The sequence below is a fragment of the Mustela erminea genome, chromosome 8, assembly GCF_009829155.1.
Source record: "Mustela erminea isolate mMusErm1 chromosome 8, mMusErm1.Pri, whole genome shotgun sequence".
In the NCBI taxonomy this organism is placed as follows: Eukaryota; Metazoa; Chordata; class Mammalia; order Carnivora; family Mustelidae; genus Mustela; species Mustela erminea.
In genome coordinates, this window is record NC_045621.1 from 3,305,902 (window position 1) to 3,332,775 (window position 26,874).

The 26,874-nt window shown below is 44.8% G+C and overlaps 1 protein-coding gene across 6 annotated transcripts in view; it reads left to right on the forward strand.

Annotated features, from left to right (window-relative positions):
• The first annotated feature begins 6,428 nt into the window (after window positions 1-6,428).
• NAB1 (NGFI-A binding protein 1) overlaps window positions 6,429-26,874 on the forward strand; it is a 44,818-nt gene continuing 24,372 nt past the window's right edge. The window contains exons 1-4 of one of the 6 annotated variants that reach the window (XM_032354206.1): window positions 6,429-6,688; window positions 9,866-9,928; window positions 15,957-16,056; window positions 16,777-17,614. In XM_032354206.1, the coding sequence (XP_032210097.1) occupies window positions 16,796-17,614 (819 nt within the window). In that variant the 5' untranslated portion in view covers window positions 6,429-6,688; window positions 9,866-9,928; window positions 15,957-16,056; window positions 16,777-16,795. Of the gene's footprint in view, window positions 6,689-8,885; window positions 9,929-14,277; window positions 16,057-16,776; window positions 17,615-26,874 lie in introns of those variants that run through there. The other 5 variants (XM_032354201.1, XM_032354205.1, XM_032354207.1 and 2 more) reach the window with 5 other exon arrangements.

Genomic DNA, 26,874 nt, shown 5'->3' on the forward strand with positions numbered 1-26,874 from the left:
TCAGGGGCCTTATATTTTTTGACTACCACAAATTACTGCCAATTCCGGGCAAGCTGATGGTCCCAATGTATAAATCTGGGTGTGCACAACAATATAATTCAAATTATAAAGCTGTAATTTGGAAATTACATGTGAACAGAACCATGTCTGATTTACTTTTATTTCAATAGTTTTGAATCACTTACTTTGTTCAGTACGGGCATGGCTCCCCTACAGGGTTTGCTCCTAGAAGGCACTCAGTGTTGAGTCATTTATTTTGACAAGTAGCCCAACTCATTAATACACTTAATTTCTTTATATTTAATGTAGTGCATGGTGGGTATTGTTTGAAGCTTTTCTGCTTTTCTTTCCTTTTTCAGATAAATACTTGTACCTGATATATACACTTCCTCTCCCAAACCAACTAGAAGATAATCCACAGGGGAAGAGAATGCAGGGTAACCACTGCTTCTCTGTCCCTTCTTCCTGAGGAGCCCTTCCCAGACGCTCCACCCCATCACTGTCATTCGTGTGAGGTCAAGAGCACACTTTCGTGGAATTCACGTTGGGACCCTCTCTTCTGTCTCTTCTTTGTTCTTCTCCGGAGAGTCCTGTCCTTGGGTAGTTTCCTTTGTTGGTTGTTTCCACTTCTTTCAGAATAGCTATGGACACTTCAGCCAGCGTCTCCCAAGTGCCCAGCCACCTGTCGCTTCCTCTCTATCTTCTTCCAACTCTTGCCCGTCTGCTCCGAGGAAGGCTCTCTACCTTCACGTGTTCTTCTTACTCCTTTCCTCTTTTCAGGGGCTAGAGGAAGGCTCACATCGCAGCTGCCAAGGCACACACGTTGGGCAAGGACAATCCAAATCTTTCATCCACCCTCACGGGTAATCCACTCTCACCGGTGGGTCCTCTGCCTGCGGAGTGTAGACCTGCGGGGTGTAGACCTGCGGAAAGAGAGCTTAGAGAAAGGCGGAGAGTGAGCACAGCCTTGGTGTCATCACAGCCAGCCGGATGGAAGACAAAGGCTGAGCCCGGGACTGGGAGCAACAAGAAAGCCCAGAATACGGCGTGCAAAGGGAAGGGGATCTGGATAAGCTCCAGAGGCTGTGAGCGGAGTACTTTCCCTACTCACCACTCCCTGCCCCGTGTAGTTGGCGGAGAATCATTAGCGGCCGGTGTCTTAGTCCTTCAGGCTGCCATAACAAAAATACTCAGACGAGTGGCTTAAACAACAATTTACTTCTTCACTATCTGGAAGTCCAAGATCAAGGTGCTGGCACTGGCAGATGATTTGGGGTCTTGTAAGGAGCCACTTTCTGGTTCACAGATGCCATCTTCTTGCTACGTCCTCAGGTGTAAGTAGAGGCAAGAGAATTTGCGATCTCTTCAACAACGACTCTCCCCAGGGCGCCTGGGTGGCTCAGTCGGTGGGTTAAGCATCTGACTTTGGCTGGGGTCAGGATTTGGGAGTCCCAGGATCAAGCCCAGCGATAGGCTCCTTGCTCAGCAGGGAGTCTGCTTGTCCCTCTGCCCCTCACCCCTCCTGCTGTCTCTCAGTCCCTCCCTCAAATAAAATGTTAAAAAACGAAAAAAAAAAAGACCCTCCCATTAATTAGGGGCTTACTCTCCTGACCCACTTCCTAATTAGGGGGATTAGCATTTCAACAAATGAATCTGTGGGTGGGGGACACAGACATTCAGCTGGCCACAGCCAGGAATAAGTGGACAGTAGTGACTGTTTGTTGAGATCCAGTGTTACAGAACAGCTAACTGTACCAGCAAGCCCTGCGCAGTGGGGGCCCGAGAAGAGAAAATGTGGGAAGAGAAGAGAGAGTAGCTGAGTTGGAACCACTGTTGCCAGAGAGGACAAAGGAGGAAGAAAAACCAGGCCCTATTCTTTAAAAAGTGTCCAGAAATTGTTTTTGGAAAGTCTTTTCAAAATTTTCCTTACATACTCTTCTACCTTAAACACAAATTTTTAAAATAAAACCAAAATTACTCCTCATTCAATTAAATGGTTGTATTTACTGTTTAATGTTATATTAACATTTTTCTGCTGTTCAGTTAGCAATGTATAGTGTAAATGTCTTTATTGGTAGAAGTCAACCCGCTGTGTCAGATGACTTCCACGATCCTACCTACCTACATTGCAGTCTGTAATTCTGTATTTTCACTAGCATTTTATCAGCATTTGTAGCCCGTGCTGGGAATCCATCTCAATCATTCTTTTCACCCCAGTAGGGATGGGAATACAAGTTAAAATTAGCCGACTTATAAATAAGCTATTAGAACTAAACTAGATGTATGTTGAATTTCTCCGAAGTATTTGAACTACTTTTAATATACACGAAAGGTTGAATTATGTGAACATCATAAGCCTTTTACATCTTAAAATTCTAGTGTCTTAAAATGCAATGTATGAAGATATGCTTTTTTTTTTTTAAGAGTAATTATTTTTAGGGTCATGACTCTTGAAATGATCAGTTATTAAATATATTCTCATTAGCTTACCTTTAAGAAATCTGTTATAATTTCAATATACTAAAATATTCAAATCTCCATACATTTAAACATCTACTTAATCTACAGCACACATCCAAAGCTTTAAATTTCATTTTACAAAATAAGGGTAATTTTAATGATATTTCTGGTAATATGAATATTACACATGACTCAGTTAATTGTAGGGCCACCACCACACAGAGCGGAAAATTCGTTAAGTACAGAATTGCTCTGAGGCGACAACAGGAGAGCTGAAAGATAGCATTATATTCTTGTAGGTCATAAGCCATAATGTTCTTCTTTCTCTCCTCTAAGAATATTTTTAATCTATTATGAATTCTTTTGTTTGGAATCACTGAGGCATTTTAAAGTAAGAAATCTTTCTGAAAGTAATAAATTAATGCTCTTTCAGTGAAATTTCACTCAAATGTCAGAACCACCACCAAATTTGTACTTTTTTTTTACTTAAAATTTTTTGGTTTCTGAATGTGGAAAAGAACTCCTTATTCTTGTAAATATACCAATCACTTAAGTACTTTTTTTAAAAGATGTTATTTATTTGAGATAGAGAATTAGTGAGAGAGAGAACACCAGAGGAGGAGGGTGGGGAGGGGCGGGGAGAGAGGGAGAAGGAGGCTCCCCCACGAAGCAGGGAGCCCAACACAGGCCTCAGTCCCAGGACCCTGAGACCATGACTGGAACCGAAGGCAGACATTCAGCCAAGTGAGCCACCTCAGGTGCCGCTGAAGATTTTATATGTTTATTGACAGCGAGAGAGAAACAGTAAGAGCAGGAACAGGAATAGGAGCAGAGGGCATGGGCGAGGGAAAGCAGGCTTCCCAGAGCAGGAAGCCCAATGTGGGGCTCGATCCCAGGATCCTGGGATCATGATCTGAGCCAAAGGCAGACGCTTAACCAACTGAGCCACCCAGGCGCCCTGCTGAAATACTTTCAATAATATTATTTTAAAAATCCTGTTAAACACATATGTACTGAATTCAAAAGAAGTAGAAGACACACTTACGGGACAGAATAGGATATGGAACAATCAGAATCTCTAATTGTTACCTTATGGGATGGAGTGCCTTCTCTTAAACCAGCAGGGCCTGGCAATGGGAGATACCTGTGTGTGTCCAGGGCATGGGGCTGGAATGGGAGGTGGTGTTGAGGGTGGCATGGGTGGCAAAAGTGGTGAGGAGGTCTGTAACAATCATGCTCCTTTACCTGAGTTGTCTCAGATATAGATGAACGCCTCAGTTCTGCTCGTGAGGAGCCATCCTGATTATACTGTTGTCATATAGACACTGTAGACAGAGAATTGGACGCCTAAAAGCTTAAAAATTTATCTTTTCTTCATTTTCCTTCCTCCCACCACTTCCCCCAGCACCAGGGAGTGTTTAAGGCAATGCAAAGTGGGCCAAAAATACCATTCTTAATGTGGGAAGGATATACTATCTAAACGTGCCCAGAAAACAAACAAGGAGGGATTTCAGTGTTTAACTGTAGAAATACAGTAGCCCCAGATTTCACTTTCCTTGCTTTCAGGAACCCATGGTCTAGATGTAGATGACCCTCCTTCTGAGGTAACATGGGCCGGCCGGTAATGAGCTGGAACCACGTCACAGGCCTAGTCCTGCATCTCATTCATCTCATCACTACAAGAAGGGTTAGGATAGCGCAATGATATTTTGAGAGAAACATTTACCCAACTTTATTACAGTATGTTGTTATAATTGTTGTAGTTTATTATTACTTACTGTTGTTAATCTCTTCCTGTGCCTAATTTATAAATTTATCATAGAGAGTTACAGGAAAAAACACAATATATATATAGGATTTGGTACTATTTGTGACTTCAGGCATTCACCAGGGGCCTTAAAATATACCCCCCCCCCCATAAGGGGAACCTATTGTACCTAGTCACAAGGCAGAAGAAAAATATCTTCCCTAACATGTTTCCTTTTCAGCATCTTGTTCAATACTGGCCAAACATCCAGGTTCAGTAAGAGAACTTAATGTGTTTCTGTCCACTCTGGAAACAATTCTACTGGGAGGCTCAATAGTGCCCATTTCACGACTTGTGAATTACTAATTGTACAAACTTATGGAAGAAGTTATTTTTTTTCTAGCCCTTTACAACCAACAATGTTTGCAAAACATCAAGATTCCAGAGAGAAACTAGAATTTTGCCGTTTTCATTGCTTGAAATTTTGTTAACCTGCATCTTTCCAAGAAATTGTCTTTATTTTGTAACAACCTGTTAACTGTCTCTGTAGCAGAACAAGGTCCACAGGAGCAAAACCACAACTGGGTTAAGACAAACCTCCCGCAGATTTTCTCCAATTGGAGAACTTGAGGGAGCGAGCCTGCTTGTCCACTGGAAGCACCGCCACGGCCAGTCCGCACGGCACCGCTCACTCACGCGGGGCCAGGGGTTAACTGTACACATTACGGACATGCTACATCCCATCGCGCTGTTACCCCTTCTCTCCACAGGTTTGGGACAAGGAGGAACAAAGCGCGGAGCCCTTTAAGAGGGTCTTTTCCTTTCCGCGCCCGGCCCCGTCCGCGGCTGATGCGGGAGGAGGAGCCCCTCTCCGAGCGCGCCTCGCACCCCTGCCGCGAGGCGAGCCCCGTCCGGGAGGTCAGCCAGGCTGCGGGCAAGGCTTCTAGAAACCGGATTTTCATGCTAAAACGCGACTCTACCTGTACTGGCAGCAGCTGTCGGTTTACTGCAAGAGCACATTGCTGCTGAAATTCGGGGATTCTCCCATTTTCCCGTCTTTGCAAACAGAGGGGAGATTCTAAAACAAATTTCCTTTTTTTTTTTTTTTGGCAATAGCTGAAGTACATTTACGGAGGTTTCCAATACTTTGGTTAGAAAAGTTTATGCAAACCGAACTGAGACTCCGCCGCGCGCCCGGGGACTCTGTTTCGCGGCCCCGCGGGGCTGCGGCGCGGGCGGACCTCCTCGCCTGGAAGCGGCCGCGCTGACCCGCAAAGTGACAGGCCGGCTCTCGGGGGTGGCAGCGGCGGAATCCGGCGGCCCGCAGGCGACCCGCTCGTCCAAGCCGCGCCCCGGGACTGTCGGCTCCCGCCCTGCCCCTCCCCCACTCCCGCCGCCCGGGCCGGGGCGCGGGGGCGACAGGGGCGGGGCGCGGGGGCGACAGGGGCGAGGCGGGGGCCCTGCGGGACGGCCACGGCCGGTCCCCGGCTGCGCACCTGCCGCCCCCGCGCCCGCGGCCGCGCTGACCCCCCCCCCGCGGGACGCCCCAGCACCGCAGCCCGAGGGGCACCGGCGCGGCGGCCTCCGGCGGGGGCGAGCGGGCGCGCAGGGCCGCGGGCGCTCTCGGCTTCAGGGCGGCCTCGCGAGCAGCCGGTGCGGCGGGCCGCGCGCTTGGAAACGCTGCGCCGGGAGCCTCCCGCGTTCGGACGGGCTTTTTTCTCAAACTGCAGATCCTCGCGGCTCGGCGGGCGGCCGGAGCGCAGGCCCGAGGCGGCGTCCCCGCCCCCCGCCCCCGCCCCCGCGGCCCTGCCTCCCGCCCCCGCCCCGCCCGGAGCGGCCCTCCGGGCGCCGCCCCCTCGCGAGCGCCCACTCGGTTCCTCCCAGCTGCCGCGCGAACGGGCCGCCCCCCGGGCTCCGCGGAGGGGGCGGCGGGAAGGGGCCGAGCCCGGGCCCCGGCGGCCGCCGCCCCCGCCCCCGGCCCGCGCCGGCCCACGCCGGCTTCTGCGTCACTCGGCCGCGCGTGGGCGGGAGCCGGAGCGGCGAATGTGGCAAGCGCGGAATCTCCCCATGTGACCGCGCGCGGGGGGCGGGGGCGGCGGAGGCGGGCGGGGGAGGGGGAGGGGAGGGCGCCGCGCGCCGGGAGGAGCGGGGAAGCGAGGAGGAGGGCGGGCGCGGCGGGGGAGGCGCCGCCGCCACCACCGCCCGCGCGCCGCAGCCCGGAGGAGCCGCCGCCGCCGCCGCGGACGCGGCCGAGCCGAGCGCCGTCGGGGCTGGCGGGCGGGCGGGCGGGCGCGGCGCGTCCGAGCCGGGTGGGGAGCCGGAGCGCGCGCCCACCGCCTTCCCTTCCCCCCTCGATGGGCGCGGGGGCGTCCCGGCCGCCGCAGCCGCCTGAGGAGGGAGCGCTGGGGGCCGTGTCTCCGGAGTCGCGGCCGAGCCGTCCTCGCGGGAGAGCGCGCCGAGCCCGCCGCAGCCGCCGGCCGAGTACGTACCTGCCCCGGCCCGCCTCGGCCGGGACGCGCGGCGCTCGCGGGCGAACTTGGGCGGCGGAGGCGCGGGCGGCGCGGGCTCCGGGGCCGGCGTCCGGGGCAGCGGGCCCCGCGCGGCCGCCGGCGGAAGCGGAGGGCGGCCTCTGGTCGTGTGGGCGATCCCCGGAGCGAGTCGGGGGCCGCGGCGGCGGGAAGGGGGCGAGCGGGGCCGCGGGCCGGGGGCGCGCGCCGTTGCTCCCGAGCCGGCGGGTGCGAGCGCTCCCCGAGGGCGGCCGGGGTCGTCGCCGAGTCGGCCGTGCTGGGGGCGCGCGCCCCGGGGAGATGTGGCCCGGACGGCCCCGATCGCGGCCGCCGGTGCCCCCCGCTGCCGAGCGCGGTTTCTGTTTCGGCCGCGGAAGGAGTTTCTTGGAAGTGGCTGTGCCAGAAACTTGGCTCCGGGCGCGGAGCAGCGGGAGACGCGTGCTCGCGGGGCCGAGCGTGGGGCTCCCGGCGCGGGGGGCGGCCGCCCGGGGCAGAGCGCTGCGACCTCTCGCGTGCACAAGCATGGCAGGCGGGGTGCGGCTTCAGCCTCCGGGTCCGGGCGACCGAGGCGGGAGGCGACCCCGGCCCGTGAGCCCAAGTGTCCTCCGCTCTCAGGGAAGGGCCGTGGGCTGGGGGGCGCGCGTGGGTTCCGCGCACCGGCCTCGCAGCAGGTGGTCGCGAGGACCCCCCCCCCGCCCCGGCCCGCCTGCAGCTGCCCCCACAGCCCCCGAGGGCGGCGGGCTCGGAGACGGGGGCAGCTGTCACGTTAAAGGGTCGACGTGGAGTGACCGCTCACGGCCGGTCGGCCTGTCCCTGACTTGTCTGCGGACTCGAGGAGTGCAAAGATCGGAAGCGGAGACGGAAATGCTCGGATCTTGTTTAAAAATATTTTGGCAGTTTTAATAGATAATATTAGATTGCATAGGAACAGAGGCACGGAATTTGAAATAGATTAGTCACGGAGGAAATGCCAGGCGGTTTTGTTAGAAAAGTGTGCACACAGTGAATTACCTTCTTAGATTTTCACTTTTTTGAAAGATTTCCTTTCTAAGACATACCAGATTATGACACGTCATAATTTGTATGTGGGTTTCAAGAATAAATATTGGAAAAGGGATGGTTAGCATTTACTTTATTTTGGGGTGGAGGCTGATATTTTCCTGAAGACTTAAAGGAGCTGCTTTCAATCTAAGTGCCAGTGAAAGTGGCTCTTAGATTCAAGGGTATCCCTTTCCCTCCATTTTTTAGTATTGAGACATTTTAATATTGTCCTCTAATTAAATTTTCAACTTATGGTATCCTTACAGGTATTAATATGCATATAAAGGTTTTCTTAAGAACCTATGGGTGCCTGGCAAGGTCAGCCTTCTTTATTCTTGTTTGGGTGTTGGATGCTGGACAATTAGGTCTTGAAAGAAAATAATTTCAAGGAAACATTGGGAAGTTTCTTGTTTTAATTTTATGAGTATCTTGTACAAAAGTTAATATGCCATCCTGATATTAGAAACACATTATATTTCTTGGCTCTGGTGATTCCTAGTTATAGGTGAATGAATCAGTAATAATAATACAAACATGGAGGCATTGTAGATTTTTTATCTCATTTTGCTTGCTAATTGTGGATGTTATTAAAATGACAGAAATCCTTAGCAATACTATAGCTGATAAAAGGAAATTTAGTGAGTTCATATGTCTAGTAAACAAATTGATATATTTAATAATTTATGTCCTGTCCTTTTCCAGAATTATTAATACAATTTAACCTCAACTAAATTAATTAAAAATTTTCCCTTTTTGGGACCAGTAAATAACACCCATCTTATAGGGAAGTTAAATTCTTTTCATCCTCCCTCATTGTTAGAGAATCAGTTAAAGCATTTGATATTTTAATCACACTTTAAGGACATAATGGTTTATTATTCAAGATTTGGGGGGTTTGCACTGTGGTTGCTTTGAAAGAAGAAATTAAGTGTATTACAGAGTGGGAGAGTTCTTTGAAGAATATATGGGTTGAACTTTAAGGTTTGTTTTTTTTTAAATTTACTTATTTGACAGAGAGACATCACAAGTAGGCAGAGAGGCAGGCAGAGAGAGAGAGAGGAGGAAGCAGGCTCCCTGCTGAGCAGAGAGCCCGATGTGGGACTCGATCCCAGGACCCTGAGATCATGACCCGAGCTGAAGGCAGCGGCTTAACCCACTGAGCCACCCAGGCGCCCGAACTTTAAGTATTTGAAGTAAAAGGTGGTTGGATGGAAACAGAAATATGTCAGGTTTTTGTGTCTCTTGACCTAAACTCTAAGACTTGGGCCTCATTCCATTAGAGGTCTGTCTGTTTTGTTGGTGCTGTTCGTGTGCATTATGAATATGATGTTTTATGTTATGTTCATGGAAATGAGCATTTTATAATATGTTTTGATCAGTATTGAGATTCTGCTAACGTATAATTATCTTGCCTATGCATATTTTATCGTGGAGTTTATTAAGTATATTAAGGAATAAATAATACCCTTTCAAGCATGATATAAGATTCTCAGCCCCTTTGTTTTGGATTCAGTTTTATCTTATATGCTTCTTTCATTCTTTTCAGTGGAATGAAGAATAGTAGTTATGATATTAAATGCAAATTTTCTTTTTGATCTGACATGTTCAAAAACTAGTACAATAGTAGAGTATACTCTTAAACTTAATAATGAAACAAGTGGGAATACTGAGAAGTTGGTGCTGGAAAAAAATAGTAATCCTCATCTTGTCAGAATTTGCACAGCTAAAACCTGGCATTAAGCTTTCAAACACTTTGTCATTTCTCAACACCTTGGATTTAGGGGGCTGCACAGTTAATTTGCACAGTATGTTAATTTTAAGGAGAAATTTCTGGAAAAAGCATGCTTTCTACATGCTCAGAGGACATTCATGTTTGTTGAATGACTTGTCTGTTGGTTGGTTGAAGAATTTCCAGCCATATCTTATGAAGGGGTAAGATACTTTTTCTTCCAGTTTCATTCAGAATTCAGAAAAAAATCAATAGGAGGGAACATTTTATGTTTCCTAAATTACTGTTAATTCATTAGGAGCTGTGTGTTCAACACATAGCTCTGACAGTAATAAGATCCTGAATATTTTAAGATCACTGAATGCTGACTGATTTGCCTAGGTTAAATTATTTGGTACTTGGAACACAGAAACACCAGCTCTGCAATCTGAAGTAACCCATGATGTAAGTAAACTTTATATGTAATTATTTCAGCTTGAGTTCTAGCACTAGGACAAAAGTTTAAAAGAATTCATTTCCCAGGCTTAATGCTTATCCTTGCCTAAGCCAACCTCTGACTTGTCCTAAACCTTTTCCGTTTCAACCTGCAGTATACCCACTGCACCTTTCTCACCAGGCCCCTATACCTTCAGACTCCATTCTTCCAAACTCAGTGGTGCACTTCTGAGGCTTTAAATACAGTCTCTGCCCTTAGGTTTCCTCATTCTTTCCTTAACATTTCCAGTCCATCTTTTCATTTCCTTTAGCATGCACTGGATTTCCATCTAGATGTTAAGAGGAAAACAATCTGGTGGAACTAATTCACCTTAATCTGTAAATGACTCATGAGCTAACTCTTCCCAAGGTTTTTCACATTTTTTATAAATCTGTAAGAAGCTGCTGTTAACTTAGACAGTTTTAAAGTAAAAATTTCAGGCTGTGTTGGGAGGAAGGAATTTATAGTCCTTTGCATGAAAACTAAGTGAGATTTTACTGGGATTCTGCTCTTGTTATCTCCTCATTCCTGAAGGGTCTCTGTTCTTTGGAATGCCACAGACTTCATGGAAGTGTGTATATGCTGTGTGTGTGTGTGTGTGTGTGTGTATTTCCTGCATGATGAAGAGGAGGATTCAGGAGTAGTGATTATCAGTCCATTTGATATTTGTGGGTAACTTATATTGCATTTTATAGGAACAACGAAGGAAAAGACCTAGAATCTTTGATGACCTTTTAAAATGCTAGTGTTGGGACTGGACTAACCCATGAAGTATATTATAGTCCTAACCACATGTAGTTCCTGTATCTGGAAATAATCCTTAGATCTTTTGGGAAAGTAGCCATGTTACGGAAATCCAAATAGCCTTATAAGAAGGAAGTATTGAGGAAGAGAGAATGTAAAAGCTTTCAGGGAAAGTAGTAGCTAAAGTGATAGATTGGTCATGAGATACCAGCTCACAAAGACAGCATCCCTTTGGGAGGCTGCTCGTCGTAATCTGTCTCAGATGTCGGATTTCATTCAGGAGCAGCCTTTATAGAGTTGTTATTTTACATTGAACACTTAGCTAGAAGTGGGGGATAGAAGATGAATGAGGCTGAGTTTCTGCCTTCAGGCAGCTTAAAACCTCTGTTCTGCAGAGCCTGGCCAGGTTTCTTCTTCATCCCATAGCTCCTTCTGTATAACACTTAGCACTTATCACCGTGTTTAAATGTCTTGCTTCTTTGTCTTCCTTCACCCTCGTAACTCGTTCTCTATGAAGGGTCGTTTGAAGAAGTGGGGAAAAAATGAGAAAGTAGTGTAGGGTTCAGAGAAGGGACAGGACACCAGGGGGGTGTGGAAAAGACCAGCGGAGGTGGGCAGGAGAGAGTATGCGGGGCACAGGGGCAGGGAAGTGGGAGGCACATTCAAGGAGTGCCCGGTGTATCTCTTTGGCGTAAGCACAGGGCTGTGTTTGGGACCAGAGAGAAGGCTGGAAAGGTACAGGTTTGGGTCTGGGATGCCTCTCTGAGAAGTCTGGACTTCTTTCTCGTTGCAGTGGGGAAATTTGCACAGGTGGGTACAGAGTCACACCTGTACTGTAGGAAGATAAAGGTGGTATTGCAGGGTGGGAGGTCTTGAAGGTAAGGAAGCTGTTTTCAGAGTGGAAGCAAGAAGCGGTGAAACTAGAATTAGGTGCTCTTGAGGCACGGAAAGAAGAAAAGGATGGATATGTGGCTTAAGGAGATGAAGATTTGAGGAAGGAAGAAGAAGAAAGCACAAAGGTGAAAGCATAGTGATGCAACTGAAAAAGAGAAATGGGAAGGGTAGAGTTGGGATGCTGGAAGGAGAGAAACATGGACACTTGCTTTTGGACTTATAAAATTTGAGATTTTGACAATTTCCAGGTAGTAGTTCAAATGCAAAATTATCACAAATTATTTGTGCTGATGTTCTCAAACTTGTCCATTATGAGGCTCATTTTTGTAAATTAAAAACATTATGGATGTTCACTGATAATTTTACTTTCAGTATTTGTTGAGAATTCATACACTGTAAGAACGGCTGCCATGAATTTGGTTACGCACTTAAATGAGTTAAGAGGCAGGGAAGAGAGCGTAATATGCCCCTAACCAAGTCAGGTAGTGAGCGTTTCAAGGAGCTGTGGTGGAACTGCAGAAAGGTTCGAGGGACGGGACGGGCGGGTGATAACACGGTGGTTTCTCTGAGCTCCGACCGAGTGGGAGCCCAGGAAGCTCCTTGGAAGGGAGGGAGGCCGGGAAGACCCTCCGTCCCACACCACGCCCCCACACCCGCACGTCCCCACGTCCCCACGTCCCCACGTCCCCACGTCCCCACATCCCCTCTCCGAGAAAGATGTCTTGCTTCCCTCAGGCATGTCGAGTGCTTCCTTGTGGTTCAGTGACAACATAGGAGTTGACCAGTCGAGTTTTCTGGGCCAAACTCACCCCTTTTTCTCATTGAGCAGGTTTGAATCTGACAGATAGATGACTGATCCTACCTGTAAGGAGGAGGCAGTGTTCTGTTTTGTTTTATTTTTAAGGTTCTGGAGCAACTGTTACCATTTAAAATAGGTTAATGAATAACAAATGACAACAAATGGCCTTAAATGAATCCATTGTTGTTTAATTCCTCTTCCTCTGGAATGGACCAGGCTGAACAGCGTTCAAGCTGGCTCGCTGTGTGTAGGTAGCAGGCCTTTGGTGTGGATTTTGAATGCAGTAAAAATTAGTAACTGGTTTCTCTTCACTGTGGAATTCATGAAAAGGTCAGACTCAGCATGGTTGTTCCAGCATCCTGAAAAGACCAGATAACGGTCTTCAGCTGAGTAAATTCACTGTGCTGTTAGCTACCTGTGTACAGTGTTATTGGCAGGATCTTTTCCTGTTTGCTTCAGCTTCAAGAACTGCAGTTAGAAGCTCGCTCCTAATTTATTTGACCTTCATGTTAAAGCATGAATAGATACAGCATTTGTAAAAACAAAATCTCCTAAGAATTTGCTTTTAAATCAAATCAAGTTCATGTATGAGGTGGTGGGAGTTTGAATGATCATATCACAACAGGCATTTGTAGGGAACTGAAACATTCTCCCAAGGCAAAAGCTTGAGGAAACTCCCCTCCCAGCAGTAGGTGTGGGCCTTCAGAAGCCTCCTGGGACCCTGAAGAGCTCACGGAGTTATCTTTCATCTGGTATCTTGACTTTGGGAATGCACACGTGGTCTTATCAGTCATTACGGAGATAGTGTAATAACTAGTACTTTCTTCTTGCTTCTGCTTTTTTATCCCCTTAGGAACTAGGGGTTTCTTTTCTTCCTTGGTAAAGATGAGAAAGGAAAAGATCTGAAATTAATTTTTTCCAAAATTATAGACATTTTAAAAGACTAAAACTTAAGTTTGGGGCTTTAGTTTTCCTTAAGTTTCTCTTTAAGTTTGACATATCTTTTGTTGCTAATAAAAAGATTCAAAAACTATTCTTAACTGATTTTCTCACATACTCTTTAGACGAAAGAGATGTGAGAAAATCTAAGGGGAGCACTTATGATGAGATAATTGATGACACCATAAACCTTGCAGTTGCATAGCTCTCTTCAGAAGAGAAGATTGTGTGGGCACATGGTATATATGAGATGGATGACTTCTGCCTCTGAAACCAATAATACATTATGTGTTAATTAATTGAATTTAAATGAAAAAAGATTGCTTGTGTGTGTGTGTGCACGCGCATATGTGTGGTTATACCTGTATATGTATTTTTTTTTGTGTACTGGAGTTGAAAGTCTTTGAAGCTCTTGCATTCGGTGTATGATGGGAAAGGAAGCTTCTTTTCTCCCTTAGACGCTTTCTACGAGTCCTTCTGTTTGGTGTAATGCAATCCAATACAGATTTAAACTTGTATCCATAGTTCCCAAGAGTTGTGTTTCTGTGGGTTAGTGTCCAGCTGGATGATATACTCTCTCCCTGGAGAGTCTCCCTGGAGTGGGAGGACAAGTAGATACTCCTCTGTGTGATGTAGAAGATGCAAGAGTGTTTTTATCCAGAGGGGTCAAGTGGCCTGAACCTGAAGGTAGATTTAAAGAATCTGGATGATCACAGAACAAGTAGGAGTTCCTGGTTCCCAGAAGCTACACTAAATAGGGATCTTCTCTTGTAGTTCGCCAAGTTTGCCAAACCATGGGAGTCTCAACACAATGACCTGGGAAATTGTATTTTTTTTTTCAAGATTTTTTTTTTAAAATTTATTTGTTTGCGCATGAGCACCAGCAGGGGAGCCACAGTCAGAGAGAGAAGGAGACTCCCTTTTGAGCAAGGAGCATGATAAGGGACTTTCCCAGGACCCTGGGATCATGTCCAAGTGGAAGGCAGATTCTTAACCCACTGAGCCACCCAGGCATCCGGGAAATTATCAGCGCTCCAAGTGATGGTCCTGGGTGCTATTAGAAAGCTGCTGCTCCCCAATTGAATTTTTTTTTTTTTTTTTGTATGCCTTGGGAAGTTATCAAGTCACCTGGAAATACCCTTATAAAATAAAGGACCATAAAATTTGAGGCGGTCACTGGCTGATCAAAGCAGATTGTGGGTGACACAGACATTCCTAAAGATGGGGCTTCCCAGAAGTCAGTCCTTAGGGTGTCAGGGAGATATAGTATCCCTGAGTGGGATGACTGAGACTAGAATTTTGATAGTTTTCTGATCATGGTATAAAGAACAAGTCCCAGATGTGGTGGCCTCCTGGCCTTCAGAGATGTCCTAATACTCTTCTGCTTGCCTTATCTCCTAGTTCACTGTTGCTCTGTACTATTTTGAATTGAGGCTGGACCTTCCATTTCCCTCTGATGCACATACATATTCTTACATATTCTTACACTCTTCTGTAATGTTCTCTGTAGAGGGCCACAAGGTCCTTTTTAATCCTAAAGGTGCAAGTTGATTATAACATGCTTATTTGTTTCTCTTAAGTGGAAGTACTTGGCCAACTCCTCTTTGTATGTGGGAGGTCTCCAGGCAACTGTGAATAACTTTTAAAGGCTGCTAAGAGGTCAAGAAGTGCTTTGCTGGGTCTTGTTCTGTCTCTTTAAAAGCAGGCTTCTTGGTCTTGATTGGGCCCCAAAATTCTGTTTCTTCCTGGACTGTCTTGGGCTGTCTGCGGCTGCATTAGAGGCTCTTCCATCCTCTGTTCCAGCCTATGTCTCTGACCCTTACACACACCGAGATCCAGGCTGCTACTTTGCACGCAGGGCAGAGTTTTGAAACATCTTACCTTACGCCATCTTCAAGTGCTAGATGTTTACAAGAGAATCCCATCATCCTGATTTTTCTGTACCCCAGTGCCTTCGCAGTTCTTAAACTCTCACAGATGTAATCCCATGGTCAATCTGTTACTCTTTTCTTCATGGACTCAGCAAAAAAGTGTCAAAGAATGGTAGCCATTTCCTCTCCTTTATCACTAGTACCTAAGTGCTCACCACATCTTGTCATTTATTTTGAAATTTTCCTGCCTCTTTTCCTGGGTTCTTAAATATACCACCTATCTTCTGACCTCCAATTCATACTGAAATCCAATCCATTGTGCTCAGCCTACCAGGCCAATTTTACTCGTTTTTCTTTATAAAGTGGGAATTACTGTACCAGTCTGGCAGGGCTGCTACAAGGATTACAGATCTTCCTTGACTTACCATTGGGGTTACATGCCAGGAAACCTGTCGAAAGTTGAAAATTGCCATGAGTTGCATTTAATGCAGCTAACTTACTGAATATAAGAGCTTAGCTTAGCCACCTTCATTGTGCTCAGAACACTCCAGCTTACAGTTGGGCAAAAATCACCTAACACAAGGCCCATTTTATAATAAAGTGTTGAATAGCCCATGTAATTTATTGAATACTGTTCTGAAGGTGGAAAAATAATGGTTGGTGTGGGTACAGAATAATTGTAAGCATATCAGCTGTTGACCTCATCATTGTGTGGCTGACTGGGAGCTTTGGCTTGCTGTTGTTGACCAGCATCAGGAGTGTCACTAGCCCAGGACAAGATCAGAACTCAAAGTGGTGTGGTTTCTACTCAGTGTATATGGCTTTCCCACCATCATAAAGCTGAAAAATCGTAAGTCGAACCAGTGAGTTGGTTACCGTTTGTAGATGTCATGTAAAGTGTTAATCATATTGTCTGATGCAAAGTCGGTATTCAGCAAATGGCAGCGTAACAGACTTCTCTCCTCCCTGAATCTGATTGTTATTCACCTCACCTTTCACACCACGGAAGCAAGCTGCAAAACGCGTTGACAGAAGTATGGGATATAGAGCCCCCGTGAGCCTTGATTTGAGTCCTTGACTTCTGCTTGACTGCCTGTAAGATTTTAGGCAAATTACTTATATTCTTTATTTTTTTTTAATTTTATTTATTTGACAGACAGAGATCACAAGTAGGCAGAGGCAGTCAGAGAGAGAGTAAGGGAAGCCAGCTCCCTGCTGAGCAGAGAGCCCGATGTGGGGCTCCATCCCAGGACCCTGACATCATGACCTGAGCTGAAGGCAGAGGCTTAATCCACTGAGCCACCCAAGCGCCCCCAATTACTTATATTCTTTATATTTTTTCACTTAAAAATGGAAACAGTTATACTGACCACTAGGATTGGTAGAAGAATAACATGAGGTGACTCTGGTCAAGGGGGAATGCTTCCTTAACTAAAGGCAGTTGCTGTGCAAATGCTCCTCGTCTTTGCCCTTCTGGAAGCGCTTCTGTCCGTTCTGCAGTGTCCGATGAGGACGTGTAGGAATGTCGAAGCCAGCGTCACGACTGTGTCCTCTCTTCTTCTTTTTGCAGGTTGAGTCCATCCACAGTAATGGCCGCGGCCTTACCCAGGACGCTGGGGGAGTTGCAGCTGTACAGAATATTACAAAAAGCCAATCTGCTCTCTTATTTTGATGCCTTTATCCAACAAGGTGGTGACGATGTCCAGCAGCTCTGTGAAGCGGGGGAGGAGGAGTTCCTGGAAATCATGGCCCTCGTGGGCATGGCCAGCAAGCCCCTTCACGTCCGAAGGCTGCAGAAGGCGCTGAGAGACTGGGTGACGAACCCCGGCCTGTTCAACCAGCCGCTGACGTCGCTGCCGGTCAGCAGCATCCCCATCTACAAGCTGCCCGAGGGCTCGCCCGCCTGGCTGGGCGTGTCCTGCAGCAGCTACGACCGGGGCAGCAGCGCGCGCGAGCCGCACCTGAAGATCCCCAAGTGCGCCGCCGCCACCTGCGTGCAGAGCTTGGCGCAGGGCAAGGCCGACGCGGCGGGGAGCGTGGTGCTGCCGGGCCTCGGGGAGGCCAGACTCTGGCAGGGCCACCACGCCCCCGAGAGCGAGCACAGCCTCTCGCCCGCCGACCTGGGCTCGCCCGCGTCCCCCAGAGAGAGCAGCGAGGCGCTGGACGCGGCCGCCGCGCTCTCCGTGGCCGAGTGCGTGGAGCGGCTGGCGCCGTCGCTGCCCAGGAGCGACGCGGCCGACGTGCGGGAGCTGCTGAGGAGCAACAAGAAGCTGGCCAAGATGGTCGGCCACATCTTCGACATGAGCGACGACGACCCGCGCAAGGAGGAGGAGATCCGCAAGTACAGCGCCATCTACGGCCGCTTCGACTCCAAGAGGAAGGACGGGAAGCACCTCACGCTGCACGAGGTAAGACGCCGCGTGGGCCGTCGTGCCTCCCGCGTGGGCCGTCGTGCCTCCCGCGTGGGCCGTCGTGCCTCCCGCGTCCGTCCTGGTTCCTCACCGGGGAGTGCGCTGGCGCTCGGCCGCGGGGACGTCCGGCCCGTCGGCGTGGGCAGGAGGGTCCCTCCGCGAGGAAGACGGAGCGTGTCTGGCGTGTGCGGCGCGTCTGTGGGGCCCGGGCGCGCCGGCGCCGACGCCGTGAGGGGCGACTTCCGGGAAACCCCGCGCGAAGCCGGAGAGCGTGGAGCCGTTGCGCTTAAAGGCGGCCTGTTTTTTAATTAAGACAGAAAATAGGATTTTAAATACAACGGTTCACGGAAAAGCCATGTGGGGTGCTTGGGGGGCTCAGTCGGGGAAGCGTCTGACTCTTGATTTCGGCTCAGGTCACCATCTCAGGGTCGTGAGCTCGAGTCCCGCGGGGGCTCCGCGCTGGGCCCGGAGCCTGCCTGAGGGTCTGTCTCGGCCCCACCCGCTCTCTCAGAGACGTGGGTGACAGGCGGCGTTTTCGTAGACTTTAGGGAAAAAAGTTATAAAAAAACAAGACCAGAACTTAAAAGTAATTTTCAACTAGCATAGACAGTAACATTTTAGTAGGTGAGTGTTACAGGTATTATGATGGATTTGAAAATTGTTTCGGTTTGGCATTCGGCGTTAAAATGCTCAGCATCCGTTGGAAGCGCTCTGTCCAGAAAACCCTTCTCGAGCAGAAGAACGCATCCCTCCCTCTCCCGCGTGCGTCGCCTTCCTCTCGCCCGTCCGCTCGGTGCGTCATGTCTAAGATGTCGCTCAAGGATAAGCTTAAGTCTGTTCTGATGGGTTTTCCCACAAGTACAATGACCTTCCCTTTCCTTTCCGTTTTTATCCCTGCAGACACCGCTGTCACAGTAACGGAAGCACTTCACTGTGCGCGCTTGTATGCTGATCTGTCCCTCACAGTGTGCTTTGGTTTTCTTCAGGGCAGAGAGAATGTCTCTGAGTCTAACACACCCTATACATGTTTGGCAAATAAATGCATTTTCAGAGTTAAAAAGACATTTTATTGCTAAATTTTTATAGCATTTATTCGATAGAAGAAATAAATCCTGTAGAAGAAATAAAATGTTCATTTGAATGTAGTATTCCATGTAAGAAACATTAGGTTTTCCCCCTGATTTGTACTTTAGCAGAGCAAAGAATATTTACTGCAAATTTATATTTAAAAAATAATGAATGAATAAATAAATAAATAAAATTTACTGCAAAAATATTCAGTTATTACAAAAGAATGTAAAGAAGTTGAATCTGTAAACTTTCAGATAGTTTTCTTTACGTGTACAAATAAGGGATCATATTTGGTACACTATCCTCTAATTCCTTTTTTTAAAAAAAACTTTTAACACTATATTCACAGCACAATATATATATTAGGTATCTTTCCAAGTGAATACACCTAGAGTTACCTTTTTTATTTTGGGGTCATATTGTATTCCAGAATGTGAACATGCCGTTACTTATTTATCTGAACCATTCATTTTGTCATTTAGGATGTTTCTATTTTTTTGATACTACATATGGTAGACATGAACATTATATACATACTCTTTTACAGACAGACTTGGCGTGTTTTCCTGTAGAATAGATTCCAACATGTGGTATAATGGAGTCAAACAATAAATAGACTTAATATTTTAGTAGATGCTGCTGAATTGCATTATAAAACTGCAGCTTTATGATTCCATTGTTACATGCAACTGTTCATTTCTCCACACTCTTGCTAATACTGCATTTATCATTCTTTTTAATCTTCGACAGTCTAACAGATGAAAAATTTTCATTGCTCAAGTTTACTTAGTGAGGATGACTATCTTTTCATATGTATAACAGACATAAAATTTTATGTTCTTATCATTTGTTTTGTTTTAATTGTTTAATGTTTTGTTTAACATTTAATTGTTTGATGTTTTAATTTATTTTTCTTACCCCTAAGAAATTTGATTGGTTAAAAATTTTTATATTTTAAGGATATTAACCTTTGGTCTTACGTTGTAAATATTTTCCCAGATTATCATTTGTCCTTTGACCTTTCAGACTCATTTGCCATGTGGAAGTTTAATTTTATATAGTAATATTTATTGATCTATCCTATATGATTTCATTAGTCTAGTTTGCTATTCCTTTACCAGTATAGAATTACTTTAATTACTGTAGCTAAATAATGTATTTTAATATCTGGACAGGCAAGTGTTCCTTCAGTAGTCTTGTTTTGTAGCTTCTATCTTTCTGGGTGGTCATGCATTTCTTCTTCCAAATGTAATTTTTATATTTATTTATTTATTAAAAGATTTTAATTATTAGAGAGAGTAAGAGTGTGCATAATGAGCAAGAAGAGGGGCAGAAAGAGAGGGATGAGGAGACTCCCCACCGAGTAGGGCGCCAATGTGGGGCTTAATCACAGGACCTTAAGGTTATGACCTGAGCTGAAGTCAGACACCCAACCTACTGAGCCACCCACAGGCCCCCCCAAATGAAATGTTTAATGCATTTATTAAGCTGCCCAAAAATTTCTGTGGTATTTTTTTTTAATTCCTTAAAGGTATGGATTAATTTGGGAAAAACTGACATACTTAAAATAATGAAAACCCCATATAGTAAGGTAGTGTGTATATTCACATATTTAGCTCTTTTTTTTTAGATTTTATTTATTTATCAGAGAGAGAGGGGAGAGAGCGAGCACAGGCAGACAGAATGGCAGGCAGAGGCAGAGGGAGAAGCAGGCTTCCCGCCAAGCAAGGAGCCGGATGTGGGACTCGATCCCAGGACGCCGGGATCATGACCTGAGCCGAAGGCAGCTGCCCAACCAACTGAGCCACCCAGGCGTCCCAATATTTAGCTCTTTTATATTCCTTCATAATTCTATAGTTTTTTATTCCTGTGTCACAAAGGTTTCGCACATTTCTTGTTAGGTCAAATACTGTGAAGTATATATATATACATATTAAATGTCTTCTATATATTCAAGTTTTTATTTAATAGAGGATATGCAAATATATAAGATTTAAAAAGGATATAATTGTAAGTGAAATTTTTTCCCGCTTTTTAAAAAAGATTACTGTCACTGGCTGATTTTTGTATATTAATCTTGTTTTCAGCAATTTCACAGTCATCTTTTTAAATAAACGCTTTTAGATGTGAATGCATACTGGAGCTTAAAATAAGGAAATTGGTTAGCAAAATGTTTAAAGTAACAGTGCATCTGATTTGATCTATTTGGGGCATATCCCTTTGTAATTGTATGTATAGTTCCCATACAGTAACTGACTCACAAGAACTTAGGAATCCATCTAGAAAATACACTTAGCATTATAATTCAGACACACTTTGATGCTTTCATTACCCATGAATTAATGGAGGAATCTACCAAAAGGCTATTATGGTTGTCATTAATAGAAAACAAAGGGCAATACATGTTGGTAATTTTAGTTTCATGCTTTAATCTAGTTCTAATGTAATTTTTTTTTTAAGATTTTATTTATTTATTTGACAGAGATCCCAAGTAGGCAGAGAGGCAGGCAGAGAGAGAGGAGGAAGCAGGCTCCCTGCTGAGCAGAGAGCACAACTCGGGGCTCGATCCCAGGACCCTGAGATCATGACCTGAGCCGAAGGCAGCGGCTTAACCCACTGAGCCACCCAGGCGCCCCTCTAATGTAATTTTAAAATATAGCAGATGAAACCCAAAGTTGAGTCAGTATTTTTTCAAAGTGAAAGTATGTTAAGAGATGACTTTGATCAACCAAATCAACCTCACTTTTTTTCTTTTTAAAGTCCTAACCTACTTTTAAAAAATAGAAAAATTATTTCACACTTGGCTTTTGCTTAAGGTTTCTTTGCTTCTTTGGATAAATAGGTACAGATGGTATTTAGGTAATGAGATTATCATGAGTTTCCCAAAATAAGAGAACACTCAGAATGAGTGCTAGAAGGCTGAGATGTGGGGGCGGGGGCTTTAGAATATGTGGCTTATATCTTTGAAACTTAGACCACTTGTTATTTGTAAACTCAAGTATGTGAATCTGGTCCAAAAATACAGTTTAGGATAGATGTTTATGAATCAGGATGCTTCCTTCAAACCAGTAGCCATTCAGCACTTGGTGGATATTATGAAATCCTGAGAGAATTAAAAGAAAGGTACTACATTAAGCGTAGGTATGGTAATTTCACATTTTCTCCCGTGACTATTTAAAATGAGTGAAAGATACGTGAGTTTTTCTAAATTCCTAAGATTAAAGAACAGTACTGGTTTGTCCTCAATTTCCAAATAAGGAAATATATGACTCATTGTTAAGTCACTGTCAGTATTTGAGAGTTTTCTTCATGAATCCCATGTGGACACTGTTCTTTCAATCTTTCAAGACCTACAGCTGTAATATGTAGGTCACTAGTGAATGAAAACCAAAAAGTTATCTGCACCTGAAAACATTTTCTCAGCTGTAAACTACATAAAATTCTCTTTCTTAATGCATTTTTATACTTGTTTCCAAATGTACTATATATCAGGCAGAAAGAATTATGAAATTAATCATTGTTAGAATAAACACTTTTTTGTTTTCTTAAGCTAAAAAATCAGCGATGGTCTTGGTACCCCGCTGGATATGGCCTGGTGTATAGGAGTCAGACCATGAAGATAGTGTGAGTGGCTGGGCCTTGAACCGCACTCGTTGTTGGGGTGAGGCAGGTTCTAAGGGACAAACCCCAAAGTGTTAGAAGTCCAGGCAGACAGATGTTTCATCTTTCCCGAGGTGTGTTACATGGTAAGCAGACAAGCAGTGTATGTGTCGGATCTTAAGTCAGTGAATGGATGAGGAGAAAGAAACTGAGAGTTGAAAGCAGCAAGGCCAGGGGAGGAGGCAGGAGCTTGCGGTATCAGAAATGCGAGCGAGTAGTCAGCTTGGCATTCTAGAATATTTGTCAGATAGCATCTTCCATTGGAGACTTCTGGCACTTAAAGATGGGAGGGGGTGGATGGGTAAGTGGGTAAGTTGTAGACCTACTGGAAATTCTATAGGAGCTGAAGTGTATGTGTTACTAAGATAAGGACTTGGGCCCACAGAATATGCCACATTTAGGTCAGTTTTCCTTGTAGTGCTGAGAAGTCAAGGCTGAAGCTTTCAGAGGAACCCAGCAGTCTTAGTTTTGAGAGGGGAGGACTTTTGAACCTGGGACCCCCCCCCATAGATAGACCTGAATACATTATTGATAAGTTCTGATGCTTTATTCTAAACTCTTAGAAAGCATTGATTTCAGCATCATATACTTGAATTTTTTTTAATCATTTTTAAAAATGGGCTGTAGGACTATCAGAGTAGTCTTCTTTTGAGTCATCTTGGTAAGTCACATTTTTCTAAATATGTCCATTTCATCTAAGTTTTCAAACTCATTATTGTAAAGTTGTTTATTGTTTTTAAGACCTCTGTTGTTTGTACATTTCTCTCATCTTTTTTTACAATTTGTTTATTTGAGAGAGTGTATCCACATGAGTGGGGGGGAGGGGCGGAGGGAGAGGATCTTCAAGCAGATTCGCACTGAGCACAGAGCATGATGGGGGGTTCCGTCCCGTAACCTGCGAGATCATGATCAGAGTCGAAACCGAGTCCGCGCTTAACCAGCTGAGCCACCCAGCCACTCCCGTTTGTCTCTTTTAACCCCCAGATCAGTTTTGCCTGAGATTTGTCTGTTTTATTCATCTTTTCAGGGGTGTGTGAACTACAGCACGTGGGCCAAATGTGGCCCATCTCCTGATTTTCCAGTAAGTTTTTGTTAGAACCCAGCCAGGCCAGTTCATTTATGTACTCTGTGTGACTGCTTCTGAGCTACAACTTCAGACAGAGTTCAGTAGTTGTAACAAAGACTCTTTGGCCTGTTAAGCCCAAAATACTTACTATCTAATCTTTTACAGCAAAAGCTTTCCAACCCCTGATCTCTAAAGGAGCAACTTTTGGCTTAGCTGATATTCTTAGTTGTGCCGTGTGTGTGTGTGTGTGTGTGTGTGTGTGTGTGTGTAGTGTCTGTGCACGTGTGCTCTCTTACAGTTCATTTTATTGTTCTTTTCTAACTTAACTCAGATGCTTCCTAGTTCATTGACGTTTAGCTGTTCTTCTTTTCTAATGTAAGCAGTTAAGGCTATAAATTCTCACTATATACTGATTTGGTGTAATTCCCAAAGTTTTGGTATCAAGTCCCACCCCCCCCCATTCTGATTACTTCTCTTTTTATTTATGATTTCTTACTCATGAATTATTTGAAGTGTGTTTTCATTTCCAAATATGAGGGCTTTTCCTTAATTATTTTTCTAATCATTTTTAACTGAATTACATTGTGGTCAGAGCACTTGGCTTACATATATTAAAATCCACTGAGATTTTAATGTGGCTCAGTGTGGCCGGTGTTTCGTGTGTGTTTCTGCAGGTGGAGTGTTCTGTGTGTGTTTCAGCAAGCTTGCTCTAAGGTAGTCTGCTTTTGTCTGCGTGCTCTGTCAGGAACAGTTGTGTGAAAACCGGCTACTGTGGTTGTGGAGTTCTCTGTTTCTTTCTGTGTTCTGCACCAACTCTTCTAATCTTTCATAGCCCATTTTGCTTTAAAAGCCTATTTTGTATGATTTTAATACAAGTACATGTGTTTTCTCTTTGTTACCTTTTTACCATCCTTTTACTTTCAGTTTTTCTGAATCCATGTTTTACATCCAGCTCTTGTATTGGAATTAAAAAATTAATAGGCACATTTTTCTTTTATCCAGAACAATTGACTTATTTACACTTTTTATAATGACTACTATTCTGAATTTATTTCCCTTATTTTATTTTGTATTTCTGTCCCTCCCTTTCTTTAGATCTGATTTACTGTCGGAATTAGTTTCCTCTAGTCTGAAGTTTTATCTATCATGTAGAAGTTTCTTAACAGAGGCCTACCGATGGCAAATTCTGTCCTATCACAACCCACTCTAAAATATCTTTATTTTGCTCTCGTTGTTTATTCTGCGTATCAAATCCTGTATTGTCTGTTATCTTGCCTTACCAATTGAAGATATTTCCTTGGCTTTTGGTTTTCATTGTTGTGTTTATAATCGGTGTTATCTGTTGTTTGCTTTTGAAGTCTTCTGTTTGCCCCTACCCCAGTTTTTTCTCTCCTTCTGTTTTCTCAGTTTTTCTTGATCTTTTTTACTGTATTTTCTTGAGTCACATTTTCATCTCTTACTTTTTCTGAGGTTTTTGAGGGTCTTATTTGGTCATTTGGGCTGGTTTTTACTTTTGATGCCTATTTCTTTGGATATTTTGTGATTTCTGTCTATAACTCATATTTCTTAGAACTGTGGGAATGTTTTGAGGCCTAAGAAGAAAATGGATTCTTCTAGAGGTTGTTTGCTTTTTCTTCTACCAGTCACCTGTTTTCTGCACAGTACCACTCTGGAAACCTGTGAAAAAAATTCTCAGCCCATATAGTGTAAATTAGGGCTGAAAGTCATGTGTGGGCTAATTTGCAGGGGATGGTTTATGAAATCTCGAGGGAGTATCTTCTGTTTTCCCCTACTCAGTAGCAGGGTTCAAGACAGGTAATTTCCCTTGTGTTCTCCTGGGAGTACAGGTATATTTCTATTTCAGGCTTACAGTGGGGGTGTGGTGGTTTGGGATTTCAGCTTGTGGAGGGAGGGGTCTCAGACTCCCTCACCTTTGGTGGATCCTGGGTTTTTCCTCCTGTTCTCTTCCCACACTAACCATACCTGTGAGGTTGGGAGCTGAAGCTCAGGGTCATCTGGTCTAGCAGCTGTCCTCAACTTACTTTGTCTTCATTCATTTTATCCTTACTAGTCCTTACTCTTGTCTTGCTGGCTTAGTGATAGCATTTAAGATATTTTTCCTCCTATTTTTATCCAATATTCGTAGTTGTTTTCTCTGAGGAGGCCAGCCCTTCCCTCCCTGTGCTGGAAATGAAAGCCTTGATTGCCTTTTGAGCCACCCTGTCACAGAGCATTCTCATGGTATTTTTATGCTAACAATACAAAATGGAAAGTCACAGTCATTTGATTGTTAAACATTATAATTTTAACTACCAGAAAAGAAAACTTTAGGTCTAGTTACAAATGATAGGAAGCTAACTTTAAGGAATAGTTAACATAAAAATATGAATGGGCTTTTGACATTTTTAGCCACAAAAAAGAGGAATTGGAGGAAGTAAACCAATTAGAGAGAATACCTATTTTATATTTTTAATGAAACTAGAAACGTAGGGTCTCCTGGGTGTCTCAGTTGGTTAAATATCTGACTCTTGATCTCAGCTCAGATCTTGATCTCAGGGTCCTGAGTTTAAGCCCCACCTTGAGCTCTACACTGGGTAGAGTAGAGCTGCCTATTTAAAAAAACTAGAGACTTAGAATTTTTACTACTACATCTTCTTCTTCTTTTTTTTTTCTTTAATTTTAAGCGGGCTCCTACATCCTGTGTGGGGCTCAAACTCAGGACCCTGGGATCAAGAGTCACACGCTCCACCAACTGAGCCAGCCATGTGCCCCTGGAAACTTGACTAACAGAGTATTTATATAATTTTTAAAAATACATCATAATATTTACTGATTTAATTATTAACAATTAGGAGCATGAAATACAGAAAACACCAACAGGAAATGCAATTTTTGAGGGGATCCCTGATGAATCAGCTTCTTACTACAACTTGGGGTGAGCGATAGTTATTTCTACAGTTTCAGTTAGTTTCCCTAAGGTCTTGGAGAGCTCGGTCAACTTTTTTGATCTCTGGAAGCCTGAATTCAGTAACAGAGAATATACTACATTTGTGTTTTTGGTTTCTGGTAGGATGATGGAATACTAGAACGCTATTTTCAGTTGATGTTGAAAGGTTATTTTCTGTGGTTGTGCATAAGGTGGTACCTCTGAAATGTCAGTTAAAACACCTCAGTAACAATCCAAAGCTCTCCCTACTAATTTAGGGTACGAATGCAAGAAAGAAAGGGCTACCTAAAAGGGGGTTTAAGAAAGTCTTCAAGGTCATTGTAGCTACTGCTTTTCCAAAATTGAAGTTAATTTATTTAGGAAATCATTCTTTATATTTCACTTTTAGCTCCAGTTACATTGTGCCTTTCAGAAGCACTTAAGCGCTAGCGAGATAAGTCAGTCAGAGAAAGACAGTTACCATACGATCTCCTTGATATGAGGAAGTTGAGAGGCAACGTGGGGGGTTTGAGG